The sequence below is a fragment of the Erithacus rubecula genome, assembly GCF_903797595.1.
Source record: "Erithacus rubecula genome assembly, chromosome: 4".
NCBI lineage: Eukaryota > Metazoa > Chordata > Aves > Passeriformes > Muscicapidae > Erithacus > Erithacus rubecula.
Window position 1 is genome coordinate 35,375,233 of NC_136686.1, and position 22,975 is coordinate 35,398,207.

The following is a 22,975-nucleotide window of genomic DNA, read 5'->3' on the forward strand; positions in this document are numbered from 1 at the left end:
GTATGACTAGGAATGTAATCTGTGGCATAATTGCAGCTTTTTCCTTCTCCAAAGCATAAAAAAGCACTGTGTAGCCAGGAAATAAGAAATAGGCAGTCATACAGAAGATTTTAGCTGAAAATTTGTCACTTTTTGGAAACTGCTTGTTTGCATTTAAACTTAGATTGTATATTTTTATTTTAGATGCCGTTAAATATGGATATAAAATGTGTAGGAGTTGTAGCAAAGTCAGATAGATGCTGAGTTTCTGTTCAGCAGCTGTAATTCAGCATGTAAACTCGGGTCTTGCCAGAACTTGCTTGTGGTTATGTCCAACAGGCTTATTAAAAAAAAAAAACAAAACAACTCAAGAAACCCCCAAAATTCCCAAAAACCCAGCTCGTGACAAGAAACCTCCCCAAAATCCACCAGAACTGAGAAAACAGCAGAAGATCTGGGTGTTTGCACGTGAAAGATCCTTGCACACTGTCCTTTCCTGAAGAGCCAGTGTGAATGCTCGTGCTTGCCTCCTATTTTATTATTTCCTCAGCACATTTTTCCTCAGACATCTCTGACTGAGTGCCAGGGCTGAGCATCTCATGGACAAGAGTGCTGCAGCTCAAGCCTTCCTTAATCATTACCTACTCTGTGTGGAGATTTACAGCAGTGTAGTTTTTGGTACAAAATGCCATTTCCGAACTCCACTTGTAATAAACTTTCTTTACTGCAATTGTATCATCTGATTGCAGACTCCTCTTTTCAAATCCTCTATCATCTGTAATTCCCTTACTACCCTTCATTGTCCATTTTTATATGATGGTTTAAACTTTTCTCATGATTCATCTGTGGCTATGGCATCTCTCCATAAAGACACCCACATTTCTCATTTTGCTTCTTTGTGGAGTGTGTTAGATCGAAACCATACCACACAATTTTTTTCTCCCAATCCTTACAAAATCTGTATTTCATGAATGCAATTATTTTAGGAACATTCTCAGATTTAGGGTGAATATTTGGAAAAAGGTAGTCTGACAGTTGATATCCTAGAGTTACAACAAACAGTATTACTCCAGAAAGAAGCACAGGAAATCAGAGGCAGGTATCAATCCACTCCTGAAAATGGGAAAGATAGTTAAGAGAGCAGCTGGAGGGAATTATTTTAAATATAGAGTACTGGTGGGTTTTTTGTGGATCCTACAAAAGCCAGATTCTAAGTTACATCTTTTTGTCACCATCTATAGCTGTATTATATGCTAACACTTCCTATTTTTTTTTTCAAATACAGAGAGGAGATTGAGGAACAGGAATTGACATTGAAGATTGAAAACTGGAGTTGGGCCAAGTAGACTTCATAAACCAGTTTAGACCAGTGTGCCTTTAAACTCTCACACTGTGTTCACCCCCAAAATTAAAGCTTATTTTTTTTTTAAATTACAAACTCAAAGAAACCTGTGTGTGACCCTCATTCCTACAACCACTGCTGTACAGGGCTTCTTTAGAAAATAGGCTCTAGTCTATTTTATCAATCGGCAAAAATCCTCTATTTTTGCCTCAGGACTCCTAGTTGGAGGGACACAGAAGAAAACAAACAAGACAAAGCCCAAACCCAATGAAATAGGCTCATTGCCTTGCTTTCTGGAATATGCCAGGCTCCTATTGCTGAGATGTATCCTGCATCTAATGCCAGAAGTAGGGTTGCTGTGGGGTTCAAAACACTTCTGGAGATCTGCACAGTAGAACTTTTGTGCATCACAATGCTCAGGTTTGTGGGGTCCTGACTTGGTGAGGAAAAGGATCTGAAGTAGATACTCAGAGGGAGAAAATGTTGGCAGATTCCTTACCCCTCCTCTCCTGGGATAAAGCAGGCTCATCCCCTTATGCTGGTTGATATCTAAAGTGGAAGTGTGAACACAACAGAATGAATGCTGGCAGTGAACTCTAAGCAGTGAAAGAGTAAACCCTGCAACATAAAGCATCAATAAATGAAATCATTTCAACTTCCTTTTAAAAGCAGGTCTGTTTCCTCCCTCGAAACTATAACAACTTGTACTTCATTATTTACTTTGGAGGTGTAGGACAAGTCATAGGATTATTACAGAGAAGTACAAATCACAGGACCCAGTAAGAGCCTGGAGACCTGGTGATAACAACTGGTAGTGCTTCTCCAGTGCTTGGTTAATATTTACCTGCAGTAAAGCAACTATTTAAGCAATTGTGGATGACTTGGTCATAACTTTTGCTTACAGGAGCAGAGCACGGGGTATTTGACGTGCTTTGAGAGGTTTTCTGAAGACACAAGAACTACTTTTATATCAAGTCAAACTCTTAGGAAAGCTTCTTCCAAGCACTCGTTTTTGTCTCAGCTTGTTGAAAATGGCGGGCGTAAGCAAATGCATGAAATACTCCATGTTCATCTTCAACTTTTTCTTTTGGGTAAGTTAGTGTTTAAACTGTTATTAGTGATGTATGAAATGTGTTCCCCATTATCTGAATGCTGCAGTTAGAGGAATTGTAAAGAAAATAGAGCATAAGTGGAACCAGAGTATGATTCTAAATCAGGAAGAGGAGAATATATTTAACTTTTACCCTTCCCTTTGTCTTTTTCCATCTAAACACCTTTTTGCATTTAAAAGCAGACAAGCCACAAATCCGTCTCCCTGTGACATCAAGTGACATCACTCATCTCAGTCAGAAGATAATAGACTCTCCAATAACAATGGGGGGTTCTTTTCCTTTTATTGCTGCTATTTTCATGCAAGATCTGGATAATATAGTTGCAACAGAAAATATGGAAAATTTACTTGAAATTTTAGTCTTCTAATTGATAAATGGTTTTCATATCCTTCTTTTTGGTTCTTTGCTTTACATTCAGTGCATAATTAGTTTCTGATGGGAGACAGTAAATGTTTGTAAGAATGTACAGTATGTGCTGGCAGTACTGCCACAGCTGTACCAAGGTCGATGCAACACAGCACAGCAGGCAGGTTTATGGGTGTTATTTGAACCTTATTTGTCTATTTATCACATCTCAGCTGGGCTGCAAGAATTTAAGGTCCTGAAACTCTTGAAAGGTTTGAGTTAAAGAACATTTCTCTCATGCTTCAACCTCACTGTAAGATTTCCTGATAGAGCTTTGTCAGGTTCACCAGGGGTTCACTGGAACCAGAAGCGGAACTGCTTAGCCACATTATGGGCTTTGCCTCAAGGGATTTTTTTCAAGTGAAAAGGTGATACCATTCAAAAGGGACCACAAACAGTAGCCTTGAAAAATGTGTGGCTAGCCCAAATTCTTTGATTGCTTATGGACCTCACAAAGAAATTCCAGACAGACCAGCAATGGTTTGGACTGTCTTCCCCAGTTTCTTCCTCCGGTTCAATCCAGGCAGATTGAAGATTTTTGACATTTATGTTGAAGTTTTTATGCAATGGTACTTACAAGAATCTTTAAGTTTCTGAATTTGACTTTTTGTCCCTCAGGAAGTTTTTCCTGTTTTCATGGTTTGATTCCAACCAGCAACCACATACCATGCACTCACTCACTCCCCCAACAGCAGGATAGGGGAGAGAACTTAAGGCATAAAAGAACTGAAGGCCATAAAAGCTGGATAATTCATAAGTTGACATATAAACAGTTTAATAGGGAAAGAAAAGCCATTGATGCAAGCAAAACAAAAGAAGGAATTATTTCCCTGCTTCACATGGGCAGGCAGGTGTTCAGCCAGCTCCAGGAGGGCAGGGCTTAATTATGTGAAATGTTTACCTATGAACACAAATGCCATCACTCCAAATGTTCCCTGCCTTCCTCCTTCTTTCTCCCAGCTTTATCTACTGAGTGTGATGTCAAACAGTCTGGAACATCCGTCTGATCAGTTGGGGTCACCTGTCCTGGCTCCTCCCAACCTCCCATGCACCTTCAGTCTCCTCACCAGAGTAGTAGTATGAAAGGAGAAGGAAAACTTGATGTAAGCCCTGTAATAGCAAAAGCTTCTCTATATTATCAACCATCTGCTCAGCACAAATCCAAAACACAGACAGATACCAGCCACTGCGAAGAAAATTACCCCAGCCAAAACCAGCATACATGTTCACATTCATCTGTGTCTACTATAAGCAAAAACATGTCTGAGACTAACATTAGAAAAACTCCAAACTACTTATTCTAGAATGAACACTGGAGTAGTGTCCCATGCCTCCTGTTACCCTATGGATTTCTTAGGGAAAAAAAAAGAGGTGGGATCCAGGGGGCATCTTGAAACAAGCGTGGTGAAACAAACTTTCTATCTTTATACAAAATTTGGAAAACCCACACTATATTCTGAGGAGGAAAATGCTGAGAGTGTTTGCTGTGCATATGACTGACTGGATGGAACAGAGGACAGGAATCCAACCGTAGTTAACTCTTTTAGGGAAGGTTTACCACAGTCAAGATTGGGAAGAACAGATGCATGGTCTGACAGAAATATAATGAAACTCAATGTTTAATGTTTTGGTTCACATTCCTGTCTTTAATACTTGGAAATCATTAAACTGTGACAATAAGGTAAAGGGAACAGAGATGACTTTACAGCCACTCATCCCACTGCTACTCTCTCTAGTGCTCAAGGCACTAGACAAGCGGAAAATTACTGGCACTCGGAAGTGAAGGTGACTTTAACCTAAATAGATAAGAATGAAAGTTGTATATTTACCTGGTGTCCCTCCATTTTACACCCTTTGCTATCTATCAGGGAGTGTCCTTTCTTAGAAGAATCAGGAATGGGCTTCCTAGCCTTCTGACGACTTTTTCTAAGCAGTTCAAGCAGAATCACACTGAGCGTGTAAGCCCTGGAATAGTCTAAGATTGCTCTGCAAATTGACATGATTTGTGTCCTCTGTGCCCATGAGACCCATACTGGGCTCCAGCACACATAGAGTTTTTCATCTTCCCAGTTTGGTGAAAAATAGCAGACAATGGGCTTTTGAAGATCTGTGCTTTGGAACTGGGTGCTTATATGGAGTTTCTAACAGTCCTTATATTAATCCTTGTCAGTTTTGTGCATTAAGTACAAAACATGTCAGATTTTTCTTCTTTCCCTTCTTTGGAGTTTCCAGGATATCCAGTCTCACCTGCTCTCCTCATTGTATCAACTACTGCTACTTCACATGCAAAATTGTAGAATTTACCTTTTTTTTTTCCCCACTGAATAGTGATTTGTGATGCTAGTTCAAAGCAACGTGGTTAGTGACAGAGCATCTTTGATCAGTAGTTAATACCAGACTTGCAGTCCCGTCTACAAAGTGGCCTCTTCCCTGAGCCTTAATGTGAACATCTCAGTCCCTGAAGTAGCAACAGGTTTGCTGAGCCAGAGACCACATTCTCTGTAGGACCTGCCTAGAGCTGTAATTTCAGGTGTCTCAAGGAAGTGCTGCAGTCAAATATTTTCTTTAACAGAAGCAACCTTGTAAAAGTCCCTCCCGATATCCTTGAATGGAATGTTTGAAAAGGGCGTGCCAGGGGAGGAAATTCCCCACAAATTTGGCATTTGGGTGTATGAGAATTGTAGAGTCTTAATATACTGTTGGTTCAGGACTATGTGAGGCTCATCTGAGGTGATGTTGGTTTAACCAACTAGGCTGTATTTCCTCCTCACACCAAAGTTGAAAGCTCGAGAAGGATCCAAATTTGAGGAACAGCAGTACTGTTGCTGTTCAATTTATGAGACTGAGATAAGATCACTTATTCTTTATCAAGGATTACAGCAAAAACACAATAGTCCTCTAATTTTGGGAATATGGGTGAAGACATTTCCAAAGAAGCTCATTTTATTCAATCGGAAAATACTAGAGGTTCATTAAAAATGAAATTTCCTGGAATAAAATTTTATTTACTTGAAACTTTATTTTAAGAAAACTTAAAAATTAAGATGGAGTATTGCAGCAAACTTGACATGTTCAACTTGGACTCTTTGGGAACAGACCATTTTTATTTGCTATTTCAAAACCTTTCTTTATGTGTTTTGTATACTTTTTATATTATGAAAATAAATAGAAACAAACTATTAAGATTTTACAGAAAAGGAACATTTTTTTATCAACCTGAAAGAACTCTATTTTAAAAATTAAAATATGTGCACATCTTACTAAAATTTTGATTTATAAATGATGTTTCTATTTTTATGTTGAGGAAATACTGTAGTATTCCTATTTGATTGATGAATTCCTGTACATTTAGCTAGATTTGCTTTTACTACTCTGCTGTTTTTTAATGAGAGGTATATAACAAAAAAGTGTGACAAACTGTCTTTGGATTTGTTGCAATAGATGCTTCAGTGGAAAATTTCACATTAGCAAGCCCATGTTATCTAGTGAATAGACTGAAATGTACAGTCATATGATACCATCAGTTTCTAGACAGTTTCAGAAGGATTCAAAAGGTTTCAGTGGAGAGTTCTAGTTAAATTGGAGAACATATTATAGTTGTCACTGATTGTACAACTTTCTCTTTCATGTTTAAAATGTACTTATAGGAGCTTTACTTAGAGCAGGAAAATGTGTGGTACCCATGTCTGAGTGCTGGCACTATTCCATACTCAATAATCTGCTAAGGTCATTAATGTCTTTGATGCTGAATATTATATGAAAACTTCTGTGAGGAAAGTTTTTTAAAGAAAAAAATATCTAAACCATATAAAAATAACTATTTAAATTTCAATAGTCCCAGTCTTCAAGGGAAATTTTTTAACAACATTTCAGGGCCATTTATGACCTTAGTATTAATGGCAGATGAGAATAATTCTAAATCTGACTAGTCCCAGGTCCTCAGCAATGTCTCTTCCCTCCCAGTTGTCTCAGTAGGCACAATCCTTACACCTGAGTAGCCTCTTGATTACCTATATTCAACTCTTAATAAAGGGATATTCTGCATAAGAATCATTGGCAACAAGGTTAGGGATAGAGTGACTGGCACACAGGGGAATGGTGCCTCAATGATCAATGAAATAAGAGCACAACTAGGGATGAGGGAATGTATCTGGAGCTGTGATTCATTTTCCCTGACTTCAATGTCTTAAGGAAAGTCATGCTGGTCAAATATTCACGTGTACTTGGCTGTTTTCTGTAAAAATATAATGGGAACATTTACTCTAGGCATTTTATGATCTCCATTCCAAGGATTGGAGATGGCCAGATATTGCTGCATTAAAAATATCAAGAAGAATTTATTTAGAACTTTACCTAGTAGCTTTACCATAGAGAATGTCTCCAGATACGTGTCCTGAATAAGTCTTGAAACAACAGATATGCAAACACCCCTTATCAAATCTCATGTTTCCATTATACAAAAAACAACATTCTTTCCAGCACCGTTTTACACATACAATAGCAATTTATATTCCTCTCTCATCTGACAGAATTTCTGTGTGCTTCCCAAACACATGTATAAATCATCATGTAAATGCATAGTCCTCTGGGGTGGAAACATCAGGGATTTGGTGCATACCTGAAGATTTAACTACACTTACGAATTTTCCTGGAAATGAATCAATATTCTCTGCTCCAGCAATTCATGTTTCTTTTGCTTTGCCAAACAAATGATTTCAGAAGTTTGGACAGCTTATAGTGCAATTTGGATACTGAATGTTAGTAAAAAAGTTGCTGACCTTTCTAACTTGTCTTTATTTTCTCCCACAGGTGTGTGGTTGCATTATTTTAGGATTCTCTATATGGATACGTGTTACCAGTAGTCAGCAGGTAAATACATGCAGTTATATCAGCAGCATGTAAAACATGGAAACAACTGCATACACTTTAATTTCCCATCTTCATTTTCATTAATTTTCTATGTTTTTGTTTAGGTGGTTTGTGTGGGTGAAGAGGAAAGCATTTTATGGTGTTAAGATTAAACATTATGGTACAGGCAGTCAGATAAAGTGATTGAGAGGTAGCTGCTAGTGTTAGTGTAGTCTCATGCAGATGCACACAGATTTCTGTTTGAAAATGTGTCTCTCACCTTTAATGAAGTAATTATGCTTTTGTTAATGATTTTGGTGAAAGAGAGAATAACGTGGAACCATGCAGCTCATAGACTTTTCAATGTTTTTCCCTATTAGAATAGTATAGTCACATCTATTCCTAGGGTTACTCCATATGTTTGTACTGAATATTTTTATCTTTCTCACTATCTTCAATAACACAATTCTCATTTCCCCAGTAACTGCAACTTTGAAAGGGAGAAAGGATTTTTCCCTTCATTTTCAACGGCTCCTTAAAAACACCTTATCCTTTTCCCCTCATATTTGTATACAAAGAGTTTTAAATGCCCAAGAATCTAGGATTACAATGCCCTGAAAGTCCTCCTGTATAATAGAAAAAAGACCCTGAGTTGCCCTTCTGGATTTTTGTATGGGTTATTAAATTACTTAGAATATTAAAACTTTTATTTTCTGCAAAGCTGAGGAAAATACAGTTCTGAGGAGCTCTTCACCTTGCAGAAGGCAGCAGAGTTTGGTCCTATTGTTTCAGAGACCCCATGGTCCTGTAGGCCCTTTTGCCCAGTGTGTACCCACTGGCACTGACTCTAAGATTTAAGTAGTACATCTCTTCAAATGAATTTTTGCCACAGAAATGCAAATTAATTTAAAGGCTTAATTTGCATTCTTCTATTTTTGTAAAGACTTTATGACCACAGGAGTGAAGAAACAGCCAGCTGTCACATGGAAGCATTTATTTTCAGCTTTCAGATTGAGCCTTTAGTGTCGATTAAGTTGCAATTCTTCAGTTGCAATAACTCCCCTCTTGCTGTAGCACAGTTAAGAACAATAACTTTTAAACCAGTATTTTCCCACCTGGAAATAAAAAGATGGTGGAGGTAAGAAGATAGCTGTGTATATTCCCTGCCATTTGGCTGGTGACACTTACCCTTAGCCAGTCCCAGACATCTCATGTTGGGCAGAGCATGGATGCAAGAGAGCTTGATTCAAGATGACACTGTGTCCTTGGGTAAATTAGGTCATGGTGGAGAGCCCTGCCATTCCCTTCTCTGGAAGAGGAAGAATCACAACTTTCACTTCTCAATCATTTTGCTAGAAACCAAAATTGCCATACTGATACTTGACAATCTCTGGTATGATGGCTCAAAATGATGCAATGGTTCTTGGAAAACCACAACCACTACCATATCTTATTTTTTGAGATATTTCCTATTCAGAAAAGAATATTTAAATGTGTGTCAATCTGCTTTCCTGAAGCAACACTTAGTACTCCCTAAAAATCTATGAATTAAGAGTCAGGACCAAAATTGAAATAATTTTCTCACATTTTTGCCTCCAGGCAGGGCCAAAGTTCCCATTCAAAACCAATGTATGTTTCGCCTCAGTAATAATTGAGCAGACCATAAGGATTTGGCTGTAGATGAATAGAGCTTTCTAAGAATAAATAACAGGAGATTCAGTCCAACTTGGAGAGGGAAAGAACAACACATTCTTCAAATTATACTTGTCTATATACCTTTGCAATTTCCATCAGAAGATAAATGTGACAACTTCCAGACATTTTTGCTAATCTTGGCACCGGTCACACTGGAAAATATTCTTTGAACATTTTTTTCTCTTTTGGCCTTTGGCCTAAGTCAGTCCTTTGGGAACCGAATAATTTGATATTTAATAATATTGAGGTATATGAATTGTTTAGTTGAATGTCCCACACATCAAAATAGAGTTCTCATCTCTGAGGGTAATATTAGAGATCAAGCCTGGGAAAAAAAAAAATGGAAAAGAAAGAAAGCTGCTTTGGAAAATTCATCTAACTATTTCTCTAATATATGCAGCTCTGAGAAGTGTTCTCTCAGGAGCAGTCACAGAGTATGTTCCTGGTCTTCTAATGAAAAACAGAGATTTTGTTTCTTTAACATTGGGTTAATGTAGGAGAGGTTTTGAGGTAATCAAATCTTCTACTTCCAGTAAAAAGCAAAGATTCATTGACTGAAAACCAACTGAAAGCCACTTTAAAGTCAGAAGATCTTTATTTATTAATTTACTCTATAAAGTTGATTTTCATCCTGTGCAGAAACAAAGGTCATGAAAACACAGTTTTACAAAGGTTTTGACCACAACATTTGAAAAGGGAGAGCTTTGTTTATTTATGGACCAGAATTTCTCCATAGTTGATACTCAGTATGTTTATCAGTTGCAAAATAATTATCTTGTTTTGGAGAACCTTCTTGCAGCTAAAAGTTTTTTTTCCCCCTCTCTCTACTCAGGGCATGGACAGCAGCATGCTTGCAGGAGTTAATCTACTAATAGCCGTGGGTGCCATCATTATGATCCTCGGGTTCCTGGGATGCTGCGGTGCTGCAAAGGAGAGTCGCTGCATGCTGATGTTGGTAGGAAAGAAAAACATTTGTTACCTTTAACAGGCCACAGCTACATACGATGGGTAGAGTCCTTGAAAGTAGTATCAAATGAGGATAGGAATCTTTTAATTTAACCAAAAGGGTGGTTATGACCCTGTGTTTTCATTGCTTATCTTGAGTTTGGGCCTCTTCTGAATTCTGTTGTGGTAAAAACCATGGCTGGTCTCATCAGTGAGAAGGCAGGGTCCAGAGAGACTTGAGCATGCCAGTAGCTTTTTCTCCATCCAGCCATCATCAAAGTTCCTTTCATCAGCTGTCACCCATTATCTATCCTATTTCATTTTATTAATTCCCAGTTGTTCCTGTTGCTGGTCCACCTAGAATGTCCTCCCTCTTATCCTACCTGACTGTCACCTACACACTGTTATCATGACACTATTCTGGTGTGTGCCTTGTTTGGATCACCAGCTGAGCACAGTCTGTCTTGAGCACCACTTTTTCTCATTGTCAAAGAAGAAATAATTGGAGCAGCTCTGAGTGGCAAGTCCTTCTACCTACATGGTTATTCAAGCACATGAAAGATAAATGTTAACTTATAAGAAATTATATCACCTTGGTGAAAACTACCCCTTTTGTTTTCTTCCCAGTTTTTTGTTGCCCTGCTTCTGATCCTGATTCTTCAGATCGTAGGAGGTGTTTTAGGAGCAGTGAACAAATCTAAGGTACATTATTATTCTATATTTTCATTGATGTCTTTATATAGTTTTGTTTCTTTCCAAAAAAATAAATAATATATTTTAACTTGCAGGTGGAATCAACCTTTGAACTTGCTCTAAGCACCATGGTGGAGTCACTGCAAAGTACTACAGGAGAATATAAAGAGTTTCAGGAGGAGTTCAAGCAGTTCGAGAGAAAGGTAATTAAACAGTAAAAAAATAGAAGGAGTTGTTGCTATCTGTTTCATCTTTGGTGTCTGTCTCTGCTTCATTTTATGACTACTCTACCCTAGATTTGAATTTCATTCCCTGGGGATGGGGAAGGGTCTGACTTCAAGTCAAGTTGAAACACCACAGAAGGAACTTCTGTTCTCTTCAAAGGACATGGTCTTCCTGTGATAATTTCTTTGTGCAATGGTACTGTCTATAAGAGCAATGAAGCGAGGCACATCACATGCAAATAAGGCTGACAGTTAGCTAAACTCTTTCATGAGAGGACTGCATGGCCCTTTCCAACAGTTTAAAAGCTTTCTCTTCTGAAGGAACATTGATCCTTCACCATGTCCCAAATAAGAACTCTCCAGTACTTTTAAGGAAAGATTACCCCGGGGATTAGGATTATATTAGGATTAGATTAGGATTAGATTACCCCAGGAAAACATCAGGAGTGTATCTACTTTGGAATATCCAGTGCTATGATGTCATTAAATGCCATGCTTTACTGTGTGAGAAGAGGGAAGAAAATACCATGAGAAGTTGGTTTTTATTGTTTGTACTTTTCCTGACACCCCCATCCTGCAAGACCCCAGAGGGTGGTGCTTAGTGCAAGCTTGCTCCTGGGTCTCTCATTGATAACACTGACAGCATACACCCCTTCCCCTCCCACAAGCACATTGACAGAATTCCTGCTGTCTTGTGTTTTTCTGTCCCTAATGGGTGATGACTGATGGATAGACTTAAAGTTAATTTTTGTGTTTTAAAGGCTGCTATATGAAAGAAAATGAAACAAGGAAGAATATTTAGGTGCCCTATGTTACTTCCATGTATCCTTCCCCATTCCCCCTCCAGCCTTGTCCTCTGCTTTTGAGACAGCTTATTTCTTCTGATATAAGTCCTCTGGAGGGATGAGTAAAAAGAAAAATCCCATAATTATTGCATAAATTTTTAAATGTATCAGGATTGCTATATTATGTTCCACAGCCTTTGCTTTTATACAAATCTATGTGAACAATTCCAGCTGTTTTTTAATAGAGGGAGGACCTCCAACCCAAGTTTGCACCCCTGAGCTTTAGTGGCTTGAATACAGTGGAACATGAAGTGGAAACTGCACCTGGTTTAGGTTTCACAAACCTCAAATGAAGCCCTGGTCTCCTCAGTCCATTTCTAATTTAAAGAGATAACCATCATTCAAAGTGGTTGTTTTTCCAGATTTCAGAGTTTTATGTGCCTGAATTTTACATTTCCACTCTGACTTTTCAAGATGTGAAATGTGGATGTTACTGAATTACTGGAGCTGGCAACTTACCTTCTGCAAGCATAACCTTCAGAAAGAAGGTTTGATTCTCAAAAAATACTATACCCAGTGGTCCAGCTCCTTTCTAGCACTGACAATTATTAGCTTTATAATATGCTAATGCTTTTTGAGCATTTTATACTGAAAATCAGGTCCTTTTCCCCCTATCTCTTCTTTAAAAAAAAAAAAAAAAAACAAGCAAAAAACTTATGCACTTACATTCTTACAAGTGGTAAAACATTGCAAAGGGTATTTGAGACATACCAATTTGGGACAACTTCCACATTGAAAAAGATTAAATAAAATTTGGTTTTTGTTGTTCCTCTCAGCACCCTCATTTACTCTCTTAAAACCGAAAATCACATCTTTTGTAACTCTTTTCCCCATTTACTCCTTTCTTGCAGAACAAATGTTGTGGATTGGTGAATGGAACTAAAGACTGGGGACAAAATTTTAAACCTCCCTCAAAAATCTGCCAGTGTGAAGCAGAGGATCAATCATCTGACCTCTGCATAATATATCAAAGCGAATATATCTATAAAAAGGTGAGAAAAATGTTCATTCTTCATTCCAAAGAGCTGAGTTTTAACCCGAGGTTATCTTTGGTGACTTGCATAGTGAGCAGTTCATATTGTTCTGAAAAGGCAAAGTTTTGCTTTCTCTTTCTTAGCCAGAATTACCCCTGTGCCATCTGTTAAGAAATGACTGTTCATGTGTCTGCTCCTTCCTCTTCCTGAGATGTCTCCAGTTTAGGCCCTTAGCAATCTGCATGGTTACTGTTGATGAAAATTATGATGACTCTGGGTCAGAGCTGCACACTAGCTACCCTTTGGCTTTCATTCTTCTCTTAGAAAGTTTTGCTCCCACCCAGGCTTATTGTGGTAATATACATGTTGACTTAGCAAATTTCAAAATGCTAAGATATATTGAAAATCAAGCACATTAAATCAATTCCTTTGGGGTTTTATAATCCTTTAATAAAAAACCCATATTCATTTTGCAGGATCTGCTAGAAAGAAACCTTAAATATTGTGGGATTCATGGCAGAATATTCCAAGAGTGATTTCTTATAATTACAGCCTTTTGAAAATATTAATTAATGTAATAATAATAAGGCAAGATATCTGCTGACAGGTCAAAAGAAAACACACTCAGAAGACTACCATCTAATAGACAGTAGAGATCTCAAATAACAAATTTCATGGTTTGTCTGTCTCCTTATGAGGAAATCTGGACTCTATGAATATGAAAAGAAATCTTAAAAAAGAAATGCACAAAATAATTGAATAGCACAAAGTAACTGAAGTTTCAGAATACTGGTGATGCCAAGTTTGCCAGTATGCACCTAGCACCTAGCAGATTCTAGCAAATGTTCATTCTGGTTGTATAATTCTCTAATTGCACAGCTCCTTAATCAGGTCCTGCCTGAGCAATAATCTTCTCCCTGTGTAGTCCCACAGAAGCAAATCACATCTACTGGCTGTCCAAGATCAGTTTGGTGGGTTACCCTCTCAAAGAAGGAAATCAAGTTCAACAAGCAGGACTTTCCCTTCATGAAGCCATGCTGATTACTCTCTTCCTTCCAGCCTCAGACCACCAAACATTGGAAAAAATTAATTTTGAAGCTAGGTTTTCTAACCAAATATTTTTAGTTAATCCCAAGTCTAATAATAAACCTTGAAGTTTCATATCCAAAGATTAGATTGGTGGGAAACTGAAGTTCCCTTTCAGATCTGGTCATGGCTTCATTGGCTTTTTCCTGGTAGCAAATGATTATCAAGTGAAAGTAAGTACAAACATTTCTTTCCTTGTTAACTGAAAGTAATGCAAACATTAGGCATTACAGCTGCATGTCTTTCTTTGACATACTTTTTATTCTCAGCTATTAAATCTTTATACTTGGAAAGGCAAAGACTTACACAGAGCATAAGGTACACATAGCTGTGCTTTTTGTGTTCATTAGCAACAAGCCAGAGTAAATTCAAATAGCCTTTTTTAGCACAGTTAAAGAGAAGGAGAGAGAGAGAACATTTGAGAGAGTAATTTTAGAACATGCTTTCCTATATAACTGTAGGATAATATTGCTAACCAACAATTAATAATTTTGTTTTATTTTTCAGCCTTGTGGAGAAGTGATTATGCAACAAGTTAAAGACAGTCTGGTCATAATTATGGGGATTGCCTTTGGACTGGCTGTTGTAGAGGTACCAGTGTACACTGTTAAAATACTTAGTAGCTGACAAACAATATGTTGTACTTGGAAATACATTGGGAATGGGATTAAAACATATGGCTGGCTCAATTAATTGACAAGGGAAAACCACCTCTCACCTTAGCTATAACCTCACCGTTATTTCACATAAACATATTTCATTAAAGTATATGGCTGCTGAGCTGCAAACTTCAGGTGAGATCAGACCACCCTGCTGTCTGTATAAGTGTATCACATGGGACATTTTTTTCAAAAAAATTGCCAGTTCTGAAACCAGGCTGTGCCTTGACACTGAGCCCTGTATATAGAGGTGTGCAAATAAACAGCACCAGAAGACATGAGGAAGGACAGCCAGATTTTTCCTCCTCTTTCACGTCTTTTCTTGAGGAAAAATTCATCTCCAAAGAAAACTTAGTCCCTAAATTACCTATTTTTATCATTAAAAAGTTTTCATACAATATTATAATTCTAAGGCATTAAAACTTTAAGCATCAAGATGATGCATGAATGTGTCTGAGTCCACATGTGATGCTCCATATATTCCTGTGTGTAAAAAAACACAGCGTATGTGAAGTGCTTATTTTAATTTCCTCACCGTAAACTGAAGAATAACATGCAAGATTTTCTCTGAAAAGGGGAGGAAAAGAAGTGAAGCTATCCAGTCAGCTACTTGATTTTGATTTGAATAGGAGAAAATGATAAAGAAACAGAGGATTTCATCATGATGCTTTTTCAGTAATTTTTTTCTTTTCAATCTTCTGCTTTGGTTTTTGTCTGCCCTTGCTCTCCACCAGTGAATGTTTGAGGGAAAAACAGAAATGAAAAAGATTGCTGTGGAAAGTTCAGTCTATTATTCAAAGCAAAAACTTCTTAACATCATTTGCAGAGGAGTGCTCCTCGTGGTAAAAGAGTGGGCAAAAGCTCCATCTCAAAACTGAATTTCCAGGAAAGTGCTAGTAAGAGGTGAAGAATTATGTAGCTGCAGCAGTGGAAGAGCACAGGTCACCAACTTCTTAGTCAGCACAGGCTCTCTGATATTTAAGGAGCTTTATGTGGGCAGTCAGGTCTCTCACTCATATGATTACTTTGAGGGAAAAATAAGTGAAACACACTGATATTAAATGGCCTTAAAATAGAAGTGTAAAATTACATCTGTATCCCTAAGGCAAATTATAAGTCACTTTGCTCTAGTTACTGCAGTTATGTGAGTTGTAGCCCTTAGTTCATTGGCCATTATTCTTTCATGTTCTCCATCTGGCATTTTTGGTGCTGGCTGCCTCTGCCAGTCATAGAAGGATTAGAAAACAACATAAATAAACAATATGAAACTCAGCACAAACTGTCAGATGGCAATTTACATTTGATAAACATTTAGCGTTTCCATATTAACTCAAGCAGTTACAAATCAAAGACCACTTGCTCAACCACCTCTATGCTCTAGGAAATCCCAGATAAAAAAGAAGTGCTCTTCCTTCTTCTGCCTGCTTTATTATGCCACTTGTGAGCTGTTACTGCTTTCAGCTCACCCTACTACTGAAGATTATACAGATAAGAATGGCTCAGTTTCATTTAGGTGCAGGTGCAAATGTGGGCATAGTATGTCAGGGAAGCCCTAGCAGTTTATTCCAGGTGTGAGTCCATCCCTTTGTCTTAGCTGTACCTCTGCAGTACATATGCTCTTTTCTGTCTCTTCCTTAAGTAAATAATGTCAGTGTTCATGGCTTCAAAGGTGTCTGTTGGGTGCTTTCCACTTTTGTGGAATACCTTCACAGACTGGTTAACTTTAAATCCAGAAGGAAGCTTTCTGATCTGATCTCACCATCTGTCTGCCATGGGTCATGGAATAGCACCCAGTAATTCCCAATACAGAAGGTGACTCTACTAAATTTTCTATTTCAAGTAACAGCTTCTTCAGTGAATTCATTATTATTTCTATCCCAAGTCCATTACTGATAAATTCAAAATATTTGTTGCATGATCATTTGCAACTCAAAACAATGAAGTAGGTTTATAGATTTATACCTGTATACAGACACACACATATATGTGTATCTGTATACATACACTTCACACATATGTTTACACAAAAGAGAGTGACAATGGAAAAGAAGAGAGATTTCAAAGGCAGACAACCCTTAGAATACACATTCCTCTACCTTTATAAGAAAATAAAATGCTCCATTTTTGTCCAAATTTCTCGAACTTCTCTATAATTGCTGCTCCATTACATCTAACAACTGCATTTTAAATAGAGGTGCAAGATTCTTCATGCACAGAGGCAATCCAGCTTTTAAACAAATGAAACATCTCCATGGTGTTGGCAGTCTATATATCTGTGATATATACTGTAAGAGCCACATTGGAAAAAATCTTCTTCATATCAGATTTAGCCTGTAAATCCAAGACATTTACAAACAAAATACTCCCATTGTGTATCACTTATACCCTGGGATTTCCAGAACTGCCAAGTAATACCAGCAATATCTTTGTTTTCCAGATTCTTGGTTTGGTGTTTTCTATGAGCCTCTACTGCCAGATTGGGAGAAAATGAAGCTGTGAAAATGTCAGAATGATGTCACCAGTCAAATCAAGACCTTTCTAGAAAGAAGGCTAGAGAGTTGGCTGAGCACATTCAGATAAATATATGCATGTCCCAGGCAGCTGTTCTGATGAAAACGGCAGCCCTTGTGCCCGTGGATGCCTGACAACTTGCAAAAAAGACCTCTTTATATTTCATAAGACTTAATGATGTGAATATGATTTTTTATTTGCAATAAACATCTTTGTTTATGTTTCTGAGGTGTTTATTTTGTCCAAAGACAGCAATTATGTCATGTTGGGAGTCTGAGTTCACCATGTGGTGTGCCCTCATGAATGTTAAACCACCCACAGCAGAGTCAACACAAACAGCTGCAAACCATCATGCAGTGGCTGACTGCTCCAGGGAACTCAGGCCCACGGGCACCTCTGCTTGTGGAGCAGGGTGTTTTCATTCAGAGACTTGTGGGTCAGGGTTTTGTTACCTGTGAAAAGGGCAAATAGCTTGCAACCAAATTGGAAAGCCACAGTTCCTTTCAGGGATGTTTAAATCAGTATCTTGACAGCTGAGATGGACGCTCTCAGGCCCAAATTATGCTTAGGTTGCATAAACAGCTGGGTTTAGTGGCATGTGTTTTGCAAATAAGCATCAATGATGAAATCCAAGCCCACGTGGAGGCAAGGCATCCACAGGAGTCATGGAGGTAAGGCGTTGCCAAGATAGATCAGCTAAGGCAGGTGGGTGGACAAACACACGGCATGGCTGGCAGCACAGCAGCCATTGCCTTTGGACTGATCTGTGCATGCAAGGGTTTGGGCCCTGAGGCACTGACAATGACTGTCCCTGCCCAGCCACCTGGCTTTCCTGCACACTGCCCATGACAAGGACACCACGTCAGCCTCCTGGCCCTGCTGATGCTGCCCCACCAATGTCACAGCAGGGATGGGCTCCAGCTCCCCTGCCTGGTCATGGAGTCCCACCGAGCTGAGCCTGTCCATGTGTCCTGATGTGGGCTCAGCCCATCCCCAGGAAGAGTGTGATGCCAGGGCGGTGGCTGCCCTGGTGCCCTGCACTGCCCCACTCCTGACTGGGATGGAGGGATGGGCCAGGCTCTGCCTTGCCACCCCAGTGGAACCTGTGTGGTCACAGGCCCCGGGGAGCTGCTGGCCTGGGTTACCCTCTAACAGAAAGTAAATGCCATCAGGGACAAGATTTTTAAGGTATGAGGATGTCTAATGATGCCCACAGGGAGCTGCTGAGGTTTTACACAGATTGCTAGCCTCCCTGCAGTGTGTTGGGATTAGCTGATTTATGCAGCTCCACTAGATCCCCATCTTTATAACAGGAGCAACTTTAAACACCTCACACAGCTGCTCTTAATTGAAAACCAGGTATCACACTCCTCTAGTTAAAGAACACTCAGGTGCTCTCGACTGTGTTGAAACACACCCTGACCCCTCCCACCTTGACAAAGCAATGCATTGCTTAAAAATGCACTAAAATCTTCCCTTGAGCAGAGACCTTTGTCCATGTCTTACTCCAGCAGAATTGGGTAAAATTCATCTGCAGTAACCAGGTTTTTTAAAACTCAAGAGGAAGAGGAAGTTTCTGTCCCATCCCCCACCTTTCCCTAGCACTCAGACCATTAGCCAAGCAGTGACCCTGCTTTCAGTAATTCATTTGTCTCCCAGGAAAGTCATCTAGCTACCAGCCAGTTCTGGCACTTGTCCTTCCCTCTGTAGTACCTCAGAAGTTGTGCCAGAAAAAATTCTAATTTTATTGGATCAGAGAAGAACCATGACTTCATAACCCAGCTGTACTAACTAGAAAAAGAAATGCTGGCTTCTAGTTCCTTCTCCTCCTCAGACTTTTTTATCTCTGGATATCTTATCCATGATCTGAAGTCCTGAGAGCTGAGCCTAAATCACCCAGATCATGGTGTGGCACCTAGAGTCTTGGATTATCACTACAGAAAAAAAAGTGGGAACATAAGTGCAACATGGAGAGGGAATTGCACCTTTCTCCTCTTCCTCCTCCTTCCCATTAGAAGGACTATTCTATTCAAATGAAGGACCAGAGGGACTCCCATAGAGAGGGGTCTTAGAGCTATGGATGCCTAATGGATGGACATGAAGGGAAAATTACAGCTCATCCTTGCTGCCAGGAGGAGTCAACTTCAGGCAGCTGTAAACTTGAGTATTACTGGCATGGATTTGTAATGAGCATTGAGATGAGACTGACAATGTACTCTGGCTCAGACACCAGTCTGGTCCTGTATGCTGCTCTGGGGATCCAGATACGTAAAACCAAGCTGTTAATACATCTAAATTTTATTGTCTAGTGCCTAGTTTTGGATATAATAAACAAAATAGTCTTGGCTTGCATCAAATGAATGATGTACGACACATTAGATTTTCTGTTAAAAGAGTTAAAACTGTTGATATTAAAACCAGCATCAAAATGTTGTCTTCAGTGAAGGACTTTGATACAGGAGTTTTATCTGGAGCTAAGGTGAATAGTTCCTCTATTTATTTATGCAATTTGCCTCTATTACATAAAGCCCTAAGGAATAAAAGTAAAGCACTATGATTATATGCTACCATGACTGTTTAAATGGGATTGAGCCATTGAAGTAATTCAGAATATTATCAGCTTGCTGGTGAAGTGGGTTTGCCATTAAAACATGCCCATTGCCTTTGATATTGCAAAACTTACTTTCTTCCAATGTTGTGTAGCCTCCTAAAGTTTCCTTCCTCATTTTTTCAATGGAAACAGCAAAATGCTAAGCATAAAGCAAAAAGAAATCTGTCTGGATGAGATTCACTTGGCCATTTACAAAACAACAGAGTAGAAACTCATATCATGGAATTATGAAATGGTTTGGATTGGAAGGTACCTTTAAAGATCTAGTCCACCCCCACTGCCATATCTGAGCTACCACCTTGAACTCTCCCTATAATCAATGAGGAGAAGAAACACCTAGGATTTGAGCCATCTCATTCTAAAATAGATGCTCAAAGATGGTAGGAGAGCGATTTTCATTGCAAATAGGTGAAATGGAAGAGAATGAATTCCACCCCACAATACTGGAAAACCGAAGAATTGATCAGGAAAGAGCATTAGTCTAATATTCCATGAAGGTGAATTGATTATTAATTGATTCATTGATATTTTTGCTCAGTAATAATCCAGCCTGCTAGGAAATGAGCCCTACCTGTTCTCTAGGCTGATAGGATAAGATTCATTTGGTGTGCACAATGCTGTAACACAGATCCCAACCATTCCTTCATGAAGTCCTCTCGGTATTCTTATCAAAGAACATTTATAGTTAGCTATTGACTCAAAATAACAATGGGACACTTTTCTGAGCCCACAAACATTTTTTTTGATCCTGATGTCTGGAACTGCTGAAATGGAATTTGACAATAAATCCTTGACAGAACAATAAAACCATAAAGGTTTTCTTTTGTGGGGTGTTTGGGTTAGGTTGTTTTTGGTTTTTCACAACCATCTTATGCAGGGTTATGTTCATCTCAATGGTACCCCGTAAAACTAAGACTATAGAGGAAAGACACATGTCCAAGACCTTAGTTCTTTAAAATAGCAAAGGGAGAAAAAGCATTTGTCATTATAGTCTTAAATGGTATAAAAAAGAATGGTAGGAAGAAAGACAATGTGTCCTTGCCTTTGCCAAAGGAGATACTTCCACCTAAAAATCAAGTCTATTTAAAACACACTGCTGGTTTTTCATGTCAAAGCCAAGCATCTATTTAACAGCAACAGATAAGACATCATACCTGGGCCAAAATTTCTCCAAAGAAGGATTTATTGCATCATTTAAAGGATTTGTGGGGGAGATGTGTTTTTCTCAAAAAGTATTGTATTTGGGGGGAAATTAAGCCCAAAAAGAAAAAGAAAAATGTTTAAATTTATGGCAAAATATGAGTCAGTAAAGCAATGTCAGAAGCAATGAAGTGAAAATTATTAATCCTGTTACTGGAAACAAAAAATAAGGAAGAAAAAGACAGAGGCAGATAGACAAATTAAATAGGACTTTTAAAAAATGAAAGAAGAATGAAGCAAAACAGAACAGGTCAACTGAAAGAAGGAAAAAATTAAATACTATCAATATCCAAGAATTTGCTGCACTCAACTCAGCATGAGGAGTATTTGGCCCCTCTCCACCTTTGTGTCCTAGATGCCATGTTGAAAGCCAATTCAACCTGTTTTTAAATCAGCACCAAATCTGCCCCAAATCTGTCGGGCTATCCTGGCTCTGAGAAGCTGAGGCTCATCAGAGCATAGCTGGTAGCCAAAGGGTACACCAAGAGACAGCTGTGGTCATTGTATAGCCTCTGGGGGTGCCTGCAGAATGAAAGCAAGGAGGTGAAACAGCTGGCTTTCCCTCTGGAAAGGACACCAGGATGCTGTGGATCTGGCCAAAGTATCTTTGGAGACATGATTAAGTGAGGCAGCAGGGTTTATTTTTAAATTAAGATGGAGGGTTATCAGTTTAAGTTTTGAAATAGGACTGAAACCACAATATTAAAAGCCAGTTATTGGCTCTGCTGTAAGACCTGTCCTAACTGTTTAGTACAAGGTTTTCTGGCATGGGAGAAACCCGAATTTAGACTGGATTCAGCCCTCCTCAGCTGAGGGGATGTTTGACTTTGGGTTATTTGGGGGGGTCAGTTAGAGAGCAAACACCTAACATTGCTCCAGGCCAGAATCAAAACCTACTCTTGCAAAGATTCAGGCTGGAGAATCTGCCTGGACATTTTTCCTCCAGGAGAGAACTGGGATGTGCTGACATGGGGAAATGTTATGTTAGGACTTCCTTCAGGGACCAAAGGGAGGCTTAGATCTCTTTTGGCTTCATCCATGGCAATTTGATTTTTCTTAATACCAAATAAACTGGTACATTTTCTCCCCACCCCTGTCAATGGCAATATTCTCATCCTTTCACTGAAAGACTTTTTCTTTGTGCAGTGGTTTGGATTGAATTCCTTTTTGTTCTATTCAAGTATTTATTTTTTGAACTGAAAACTGACCCCTTGGTGTGTTTTGCAAAATGCTCAACCTGCTTGGGTTTCTTGGGGAGATAGAGGGGTGATGTCATTCACTTCTTGATAAGGCTGAATTCTTAATTTATCTGAGCTTGGACACTGGGGAGGAATGGGAAAATCATTCCTCTTCCTTTCTGTCTTAAATCTGCTTATAATTTTTTTTTCTCTTTGTAGAGAAATACAAGTCTCCACTTACTCCTAGATAGACTTTATAAAATTTGCTTGAGCAGTCCAGAATTCTTTAAAAGACAGGAAACAGAGACACAAAAAAGGCATGGAGGAATAAGAGGCAAACGAGGTCCTCGTGCATTAAGAGGGATAAGAGACATATAATACTCTTTCCTAATCTGTGAGGAGCTCAAATTCAGCTAATATAAGTCTTTAGAGAGACTTCATTTGCATTAACCCGTGAAAAGCTGGAAAAGATTGTTTGCTCTGTATTTTATATGGAAATTTAAGTAAACTGGGCTAATGGATTTGCACGTACAAGACTATGGAAGAAACTGGTTAAAACAACCAGAAAAACTATGGGCAAACACAAGGGCACTCTCAGTCAACTTCATAAAACAATTTCATGGCATTTCAGTGCATCAGCCCTTTACACTGATAGACTGTGATCTTGC

At 38.8% G+C, this 22,975-nt stretch overlaps 1 protein-coding gene across 4 annotated transcripts in view; it reads left to right on the top strand.

The window, feature by feature from the left end:
• Positions 1–17,535, top strand: part of TSPAN8 (tetraspanin 8) — a 29,614-nt gene extending 12,079 nt beyond the window's left edge. For 2 of the 4 annotated variants that reach the window (XM_079305154.1, XM_079305155.1), the window contains exons 2-9: positions 2,226–2,412; positions 7,648–7,707; positions 10,214–10,336; positions 10,954–11,028; positions 11,115–11,222; positions 12,940–13,080; positions 14,656–14,739; positions 17,245–17,535. In XM_079305154.1, the coding sequence (XP_079161280.1) occupies positions 2,353–2,412; positions 7,648–7,707; positions 10,214–10,336; positions 10,954–11,028; positions 11,115–11,222; positions 12,940–13,080; positions 14,656–14,739; positions 17,245–17,298 (705 nt within the window). In that variant the 5' untranslated portion in view covers positions 2,226–2,352 and the 3' untranslated portion in view covers positions 17,299–17,535. Of the gene's footprint in view, positions 1–2,006; positions 2,133–2,225; positions 2,413–7,647; positions 7,708–10,213; positions 10,337–10,953; positions 11,029–11,114; positions 11,223–12,939; positions 13,081–14,655; positions 14,740–17,244 lie in introns of those variants that run through there. The other 2 variants (XM_079305153.1, XM_079305156.1) reach the window with 2 other exon arrangements.
• The last annotated feature ends 5,440 nt before the right edge of the window (positions 17,536–22,975 follow it).